The 9,263-nt window shown below is 39.0% G+C and overlaps 1 protein-coding gene across 3 annotated transcripts; it reads left to right on the forward strand.

Moving 5' to 3' along the window:
- LOC105160365 (histone-lysine N-methyltransferase ATX4) lies at window positions 725–9,046 on the forward strand. Of its 3 annotated transcripts, XR_847703.2 has the most exons (24): window positions 726–2,373; window positions 2,537–2,592; window positions 2,693–2,906; window positions 3,156–3,284; window positions 3,380–3,448; window positions 3,536–3,604; window positions 3,716–3,807; window positions 3,906–3,998; window positions 4,109–4,244; window positions 4,455–4,560; window positions 4,669–4,768; window positions 5,188–5,312; window positions 5,909–6,054; window positions 6,260–6,364; window positions 6,860–6,924; window positions 7,086–7,290; window positions 7,479–7,565; window positions 7,696–7,752; window positions 7,826–7,915; window positions 8,050–8,136; window positions 8,245–8,319; window positions 8,428–8,528; window positions 8,639–8,802; window positions 8,880–9,046. XR_847703.2 is itself a non-coding variant. In XM_011077697.2 (23 exons), the coding sequence occupies exons 1-23, from the start codon at window positions 1,468–1,470 to the stop codon at window positions 8,727–8,729; spliced, it is 3,201 nt and encodes a 1,066-aa protein (XP_011075999.1). In that variant the 5' UTR covers window positions 725–1,467; the 3' UTR covers window positions 8,730–8,752. The 3 variants fall into 3 exon arrangements, 2 of the variants coding, with proteins under 2 accessions (XP_011075999.1, XP_011075997.1); XM_011077697.2 differs by lacking the exon at window positions 8,880–9,046 and having other exon boundaries at window positions 725–2,373; window positions 7,482–7,565; window positions 8,639–8,752; XM_011077695.2 differs by lacking the exon at window positions 8,880–9,046 and having other exon boundaries at window positions 729–2,373; window positions 3,159–3,284; window positions 8,639–8,752.

Consider the following 9,263-nt stretch of genomic DNA (forward strand, 5'->3'; position numbering starts at 1 on the left):
TATTCTCTTCTCAACTGACAAAAACATAACTACTAGTATATGTGTGTGTATATATATATATGTGTACCTTATCATCCTCTCAGCCACAACCACCACCGCCACGACGGTTTCTCCTCCTACCACCACCCACCACGATGGCCCGCCCCAAATTTGCCTCACTAAAACACCTACCCCTACCCGCATTTGACCAAGCATCTACATTTCGGGCACCTACTACACGTCCAATTTCTTTATTAAATTATGCTTCTCTACTTGAGGTTTGGACCTAAATGGAGATGCCAAATCCTAGTCCCTTTTCCTCCACGCTCAACACCACCACTGTCACCAGTGCTACAAGGCACTGCAGCCACTCCACTCATTATCACCGCCCCAAGCACCACCACCATCGCGGTGCCCGCTCGACTACTTCCTCACCCGACAACCGTCTGCAGCCCGAATCATCAATCGGAATCGGGCTGTATGTTCCAGCCTCCCAACCTTCAAATACACACTAATTTTATTTATTTATTTTACTCATCGCCCCTTTTCTTATCCGTCCGCCGGAAAACAAATCCGGCCAATCATACAATTTCAACATATATATATATATATATTACAGAAACTCGAAATTTCCAATCTCATTTAAATCAAATTTAAATTTTGGTCTCTAATTTCTTCCACGTTAGACGGAATTATTCATGCAAACCTATAGTAATTCCAAAAAAAGAAAACAAAAAAGAAATCTACAAACATTTTAGTCCAAGTTTCTTGGAACACACTCCTCTTTCTCCAGCATCTGCAAAAATAAATAAATAAATAAAACAAACCTTAAAAAAGCCCAATGCCATGTCTGTACCAGGTTGCCACCATGTCTATAATTCTCAACATTGGGCTCTCAGCGCCCGCGGCGCAATTTAGCATTACATTGTTGCTATCCCCGCAATCATAACGCCGAACCTTCCCCCTTCTCTCTCTCTCTCTCGCTCTCATTCCTTTTCAGTTTTCTCTCTCTAGAAAAGTTTTTCCCCGTCTATACATACACCAGTCTGTATCTATATACCAACCTTAACTACATGGAATTAGGAATTCTGCCGCTCCAAAAATTTTTATCCTTTATTATTTATATATATAAACTGGCCTATACATACACTTTGATGTATCTATAAGTATGCGTATATAAAATTATACTCTTTATTTTTATCTTTCTCTCTCGTCGACTCACAGAGCAGTTAGAGAGAGATGGTTTTGGAACAGAGATCCCTATTCTGATTGTGCTTCTCTCTGAACGCCAAGAATCGTGAATCTTCAAGTAAAGGAACGATTTTCTTCTATTTTCGTCATTTAAGTACGAATTTGCGTTGATTGGCGGTGGAAATTTATCTGCTTTGACTGTCTGTGGAGGTTTCGTATGCTGTTGGAAGACTTTGTAATCGTGGTTAGGGTTTTGAATTGAGTGAATTTGGGTGATTTTGGGAGTGTGCCAGGAGGATGATAATAAAGAAGAGCTTGAAATCGGTAATGCCGATTTTGAAACGGTGCCGAGTCCGAGACTCGGCGGGTGATGACGACGAGTCGTCGACCAATCGGAAGAAACGGAAAATTGCTACTAGTTATTATCCTCTGCATCTTCTTGGAGAGGCTGCCGCTGGTATAATTCCATTCAACAGCTATGGAATTCACAAAATCCTCTCTAACTCCGGCCCCGCGGATATTGGAGGTGACAGAGACGGCGGCGCGGCTTCGGAACCAAGGTGTGTAAAGTCAAAATCGAAGGAAGTCTCCCGGCCACCGCTAGTGAGAACTTCGAGGGGGAGGGTTCAGGTGTTGCCGTCACGATTCAATGATTCAATTCTTGATAATTGGAAGAAAGAGAAGAATATTAGTAAGAATGCGGCAAGAGACTCTGCTTTGGATACAGAATATTTACCTGCCAAAGAGAAGGATAACAAATTCAGCTACAAAACCCCGAGGATTCGTGGGGATGCAACCATTAGTAGGAAGCGGAATGAGGAGAAGATAAATAGCTACCAATGTCGTAAATTTTCGCCATTGTCAGAGGATGAGATAGCAGAACTGAGGAATGACGGATTCAGAAGTTGTGATGTTAAGAAGTATATCGGTTCACGAGATTCATTGACGACATTACAGGAACAGTTGGAGGACGATGAAGAGCTGGAAGAGTATGTACAAATAAGCGGAGTTGATAAATTGTATAGTTCAAAGGATTTTGTTGAAGGTGACGTAGTGTGGGCGATATCCGGGAAGCATTGTCCTGCTTGGCCAGCCATCGTGCTTAATCAAGAGTCCCAAGTTCCCCAGCAAGTTTTCAACTTTCGTGTTGCTGGATCAGTTTGTGTCATGTTCTTTGGTTATTCTGGAAATGGAACACAAAGGGTAAAGGGTGACCCTTTTTTTTTTAATTTCTTTTTTCTTTTTCCTTTTAAGCATCGGGTAGAGTGTGATTTACCTTTTGTTTGCTTGCCATCCCTAACCATCAACTTAGTCTCAAACTTAAGAAGGTTGAAGGCATTATTTTGATTATGTCTTTTCTGAGCAGGATTATGCATGGATTAAAAGCGGGATGATATTTCCGTTTGTAGATTATGTAGACAGGTGCTTTTGTTTTATTCTCTCTCTCTCTCTCTCTGTTTCATATGCCTTCTTAATACAAGGAAGATGTGAAGTAGGCATCAGCATGAATTTGTTGGTTTAGATTTCAGGGGCAGACTGAACTTAATGATAGCAAACCTGGTAATCTTCGCTCTGCTATAGAGGAGGCATTTCTAGCAGAAAATGGCTTCAACGAAATGTTGATGGTTGAAATCAATGCAGCAGCTGGCAATTTGGATTATCTTCGTTCTCTTACAAGAGGGGTCTTCGAGGCTTCTGATTCAAATCAGGATCAACATTGTGACTCTGTGGAACAGGTAAGTTCAATTACATTGCCTGCTTAATGATTTTGCTGTTAGAACGGTAGTAACTGTATCAGTTTACCAGTGAACTCAACATGTCTTTTCTGGTGTTTGTTGGGAACTTCAATTACAATCCCTTCACTGCTCAAAGGCATGCATCCAATTTCCTTTATGTTTGAATATAGTTAAAGTAAATAAAGAAGACTTCCAAAGATGAACTTCATTGCCTTATTGATACAGAATTAAGAAAAAATAGTTTTCTAGCAGGACATACATATGAAGAAAGAATCACGATCTTGTGAAGCCTGTGGCGTGAGCATGGCACCTAACTTGTCAAGGAAATCGAATAATTCGGCTGCTGGTACCAATCGTTTGTGTACTTCTTGTGCCAGGGTTTGTTGCTTGCTTTTCCTAACAAAGTCTTAAGTCATCCTCCAGAATCGTGCTCTTTCACGGTTCTGTTAATGATTACTCCTTTTCTGTTTCAGTTAAAGAAAATGAAACACTATTGTGGCATATGCAAAAAGATACGGAATCAATCAGACAACGGAACTTGGGTAAGAGATCATGTTTAAGCTCTCGAAGGTTTCTTTCTGTTGATATGTTGTTTTATTTTCCTAATGTGTCATTTTACTTAAATTCAGGTGCGGTGTCATGGTTGTAAAGTTTGGGTCCATGCAGAGTGTGACAAATTTTCAAATAACAATTTCAAGGTTGTCTTCATGCCCTTTATTTTTTCCTTCCTCTATGAGTATCTTTGTACAGATCTCTGTTGAGAATCTTGAATTTATTGATTTATGAGATACGCTATTTGCTGGTTCTAGGATCTGGGAACCAGTGATTATTACTGCCCTGAATGCAAAGCTAGGTTCAATTTTGAACTATCAGATTCAGAAACTGTGCAGGTTAAAGCTAAGTAAGTTCTGCTGCTCATTTGTCTTAAATGTGTCTATTTTTGTGGTAGTACTTGCTCTTTCACTTCCCAGTTTCTGAGAAGTATGATTTCTGGTGCAGAAATAACAAAAAGAATGGCAAATTCGCATTGCCTGACAAGGTTGCTGTTGTGTGCTCCGGCGTGGAGGGAACTTATTTTCCAAGTCTTCATTTGTAAGCATCAGTTGCTTTTCCATTTCCATCACCTTTTGATATTTACAGGTCCTAAAGGATGATTCATTTGCTGCCTAAAAGCAATAATGCTATCTTCTCCTCTGTTGCAGAGTTGTTTGCAAGTGTGGGTCTTGTGGAGCAGAAAAGCAGGCACTCAGTGAATGGGAACGTCACACTGGTTCCAGAACTAAAAATTGGAAGTCTAGTGTCAGGGTGAAAGGTTCCTTGATACCTCTCGAACAATGGGTCTGTTCTTGAAGCTGATCTTTCATTTTCATATTCTGTTCATTTTCCTGGAGCATGCATGAAAGGGTTATACCCATCACGTATTGTCCCAATGGTTTCCAGTTTAGGTGACTGTCTGCTGACAGAAGATGTTTTTCTTTCTTGCTAACTGACTTTTTCCGGATTTATTGCATCAAAGGCATCACTTCTAATAGAAATTCCCCCTCACAGATGCTACAGATGGCTGAGTATCATGAGCGTAGTCTTGTTCCTGCTAAATCTGTCAAACGTCCTTCTATCAAAGTGCGGAAGCAGAAGTTGCTTAACTTCTTGCAAGGTTCTCTCCGAAGTTTTGACATTTAAATTTGGATTAGATGCTTCATTCCGCCATATCCACAGCAGCATGAATACACTGAATTAACTTACTGTTTTCTGTTGGTGATAGAACATTATGAACCTGTTCATGCCAAGTGGACTACAGAGAGGTGTGCAGTGTGTCGATGGGTTGAAGATTGGGATTTTAACAAAATAATAATTTGCATTAGGTAATCTCAAACTTTGCTCCATAACATTTTCCATGCCGTCAACTGCAAGTTCTAGAAATATATTGTTTCACAATTGAAGCTGCTTTTGTTACATGCCTGGTTTCCGGAAATGTTGTGTGACTAGATGGTGGACAGTTGTTTTTCAATTATCATAGGTGTATCTCTTAGGTGAACTTTGATCTCCTAGAGTTAATTCCGGCTATTGAAGATTATGCATGAGGTAGATTGGTCAACTTTTTTAGGGACTTCCTGATTTTTTTTTCACATATTGGAGGACTCTATATATATTTTGAGCTAAATAAAAATCATCAATCATCTTGATGTTTTGTTGGTTCTGAATATTTGATTAGGTGTTGCATCATATTCTTCAATAACACGCTCCATGTAAGAAACATAATCCTGTTTCTCTCATTACTCAGATGTCAGATAGCTGTTCATCAAGAATGCTATGGCGCAAGAAATGTTCGTGATTTCACTTCATGGGTCTGTAAAGCCTGTGAAACACCTGATATTGAGCGGGAGTGTTGCCTCTGTCCTGTGAAAGGCATGAATCTTACTTCAATCACTTAAGTTTCCAAAATTAGGAATAAACTCATCATATAGTGACACAGTTGCTTGTTTCAGTCTACTGATATTATTGTCCGACTTTTATTTATTAGACCTGAGTATTTGATCTAGGCCTTCTTTTTGTGGCATCTAAGTCCAGTGTCACTGCTGCTCCGCATTCTTTGGTATGCCTCATTTGTCAAAAGTTTTGAAGAATTTTTAGTTGGGAGGAGACGTGAAACAGTGGCCTTGTATGTGCTTATATTTACAAAAGAAAGTTATGGAAGGGAAGAGGAAAGCAACAGAAATGCTTTGATGTTACTGCAATCTGATTGCATTTATTATAGTTTGGCACTGTGGTTATTATTCTGTGCCTCAAAATAGTCTGTCAGACTTACCAAAGAGAAGAAACCAGTACAAACAAAGAAAATTATAATTTAAAAAAGTAGATATTGAGTCCTAATCTGTTATAATTAGACAAATAGCCCATTATGTTTGAAAAGTGTAATACTTAGTGAAGCATGGAAGGCTGAAGCATATGTCAGTTTTTCTCAAATGATATTCTTTTTAACTTATATTTTCTCGGAAATTTAGGTGGTGCGCTGAAGCCTACAGATGTTGCACCATTATGGGTTCATGTTACTTGTGCTTGGTTTCAACCTGAAGTTTCTTTTGCAAGTGATGAGAAGATGGAACCTGCTCTTGGAATATTGAGAATTCCTTCAAGCTCTTTTGTAAAGGTTCTGTTGTTCTCTCTCTCCTGCATCATTTTAATTTTCAATTGCTTCCGTAAATGAGTGATATCTATTCGTTCTCTCGATCCCTCTGTTTGATTAGATTTTAATTGACTCTCTTTTCCCAAAGGAAAATGATTTTATGTTCATATGCTTTTAGAATTATATCCTCATCTAATTCTGGATGTTTTCCTGATTCCTCGTATTTCAGATTTGTGTAGTTTGCAAACAAATTCATGGTTCCTGTACACAATGTAGCAAGTGTTCCACCTATTACCATGCAATGTGTGCATCAAGAGCAGGGTACCGTATGGAGGTGAGATAACTTGATTGACAATTCTTTTCTTTTCATGACCCTTTGAACTAGCAGGAAATCTCATTTTAATGTAATGGATTGGAATTTGGACATTGACAATAACGAAGTTGACAGTTAATCTGATTTTGTCCCTTACTATTTATCCATAGGAGTTCGAAAATGAGGTTTGGCTCCAAGTTGTTCAAGCATAGTGGTTTAGAGTTTTATTGTTTCCATTAGGATCAGTCAACTTGACTTGTCAATGGGCTTATGGGTGATTTAGATTTTAAGAGAAAAATGATATTTTTGCTACTTTGTTACTTTTCTGGATATTTTTTCACCTGTGTCTATGCACAATTGCTGGCAACCAATTTGGGGTTGGTTGTGTGCTTTTATTCTTATGCTGTAGAGTGAAAGCTGTATTAGTTGCCAAAACAAATCTCCACTTGTATGCCAATTGTGCCTTAATGCAACCCAATGAGAGATATGCTTCATTAACTGTGTTGTCAAATGCAGTTGCATTGCCTGGAAAAGAATGGGAAACAAATTACAAAAATGGTCTCATATTGCGCCTATCACAGGTAAAGTTATGTGATGTTTCATCTTTATGGTATTCCTTTCTTTTGTTTGGTCAAGGAAGAGGTGGTAGGGAATTTTGAATTAGAGAGGACTAACTGGCATGCTAAACTAGACCTACCTCATTTGGCAGCATCATTGCTCATTCCACCTATACTTTTTGCAGGACACCTAATCCAGATACAGTTCTGATCGTAGAGACCCCTAAGGGGACTTTCTCCGCAAAAAGCATGCTTCAAAGCAAAAGGCACGCAGGTGCAAGGCTGATTTCAACAAGCAGGTTGAAACTTGAGGAACCTACTTCAGTGGATATTGAGGAGGTTGACCCATTTTCTGCTGCAAGATGTCGTGTCTTCAAAAGAGCAAACAAGGTCTGTACAACGAAATATTAGTATGTGCTTATTTGTTAATTCTATATGCATATAGACGGAGTAGGAAAAATGTAAAAGGTTTAACAATCCTGTGAAGTAATAGTGATTTTATGGAAAATGCAATTTTTAATAATTTGTATAGCGTCTTAATCGTGTTCTAATATTTCCCATGTTTTCTTGCTTCCCAGCAGACGAGAAAGGAGGCCATTGCGCATCAAATTATGGGACCGCGTCATCATTCTATGACTGCAATACAAAGCTTGAACGCGAATAGAGTAAATCTCCCTACTGAGCTGCTTTTTGGATATGTGCTCTCAACCTGTTCATATGAAACTACACTACGAGAATCCTTGTGTATAGCTTATCTGAAAACCAACTGCTTATTTTTTTTCTTTTCCGGGACAGAAAATAGAGAAGCCTAGGATCTTCTCCACCTTCAGAGAGCGACTTCACCATCTACAGGTAATATTTAATTGTTGAATCACAGGCTTGAACATAATAATCTAACCTTCTTAATTCTCATCTGCCAATCCAGAAAACAGAAAAGGATAAAGTGTGCTTTGGTAGATCTGAAATACATGGATGGGGCCTCTTTGCACGTAGGGACATCCTAGAAGGAGAAATGGTATTTGCTTTCACTAGTTATTGATCTATATTAATTTAAGACCAATGCAGAAAAGTATAGGGTGACATATCATTTTCTGCATGTCAGTAGTCATATGTGAAGGGACTTGTAAAATTTCATACCATTATGGCCAGGTTGTTGAATATCGTGGTGAGCAGGTCAGACGCAGTGTTGCAGATCTTAGAGAGGCACGCTATCGTACAGAGGGGAAAGACTGCTATGTAAGATGATCTCTTCTAAATTTGATTTTGTGCGACATAATTTCATTCCCCTTCCGCCCACACCAACCTGCAGAGAATCAATCTGAAGTCCTGAAATTTCCTGTTCAGCTATTCAAAATCAGTGAAGAAGTTGTGGTGGATGCTACAGATGCAGGAAATATTGCTCGGTTGATCAATCATTCGGTAATTACTGTTGAGATTGGGGTTTCTTGTATATCTTGCGGCCTCCTATTATTATGATGCTTCGTCTTTTTGGTTTAGATCTTAACTACTTTTACCTCATTTCTCCAGTGTATGCCTAACTGCTATGCAAGGATCATGAGTGTAGGTGACGATGAGAGCCGGATTGTACTTATTGCCAAGACAAATGTGCCTGCCGGTGATGAACTAACGTACTCTCTCTCTCTCTGTTGTTACATGAGTCAACAGATGCACGTAAATTTAATTACCAAAAGGAAGACATAGCTAGATCTCTTAGTGTTTGTTTTGGTGCATTTGCCAGGTATGACTATTTGTTTGATCCTGACGAGCCTGACGAATTCAAAGTCCCTTGCCTGTGTAACGCTCCAAATTGCAGAAAATTCATGAACTAAGCAACAACACAGTATAACCATTGTTTTCCTTGAAAGGGATCCTAACCATCTTCGGTCTGCACCAGACTCACCAGTTAGGTCACTAACTTTGTAAATTTTTTTCCGCTTCAAAGGAAAATGTAATTTTTTTTTCCCATTTGTTTCTTCTAGGATATTTTATATAGCCAACCAACGACAGCCTTTGCACACCGGGTGAAGAGCTTCAGGCATTTTTATGGATGGCAGAAAAGCAGCACATAAACCGTGTTAAAAATGGCATTCAACTTTTTCTTATTCTTTGACAGAGAAACAAAAGAATTGTTCATTACTTTGTTAAACAATGCTGCTTCCCATTCTTTTCCAGTGATGATGCTGCAAAACAGCCTCAAGAAATTGCAAAAATATGTAGCAGAATTCGCCTTTAAACACGAGGGATTTAGACATTCTCACACCACTCTGACAGCATAAGCAAAAGAAGAGAAAAGAAGGGAAGAACCTAATATTGGCAATTCGACACTCCAGTCTCGAATCAATATTAAGAAGAATGACGAACAA

This window comes from Sesamum indicum, linkage group LG4 (genome assembly GCF_000512975.1).
Source record: "Sesamum indicum cultivar Zhongzhi No. 13 linkage group LG4, S_indicum_v1.0, whole genome shotgun sequence".
Taxonomy (NCBI): Eukaryota; Viridiplantae; Streptophyta; class Magnoliopsida; order Lamiales; family Pedaliaceae; genus Sesamum; species Sesamum indicum.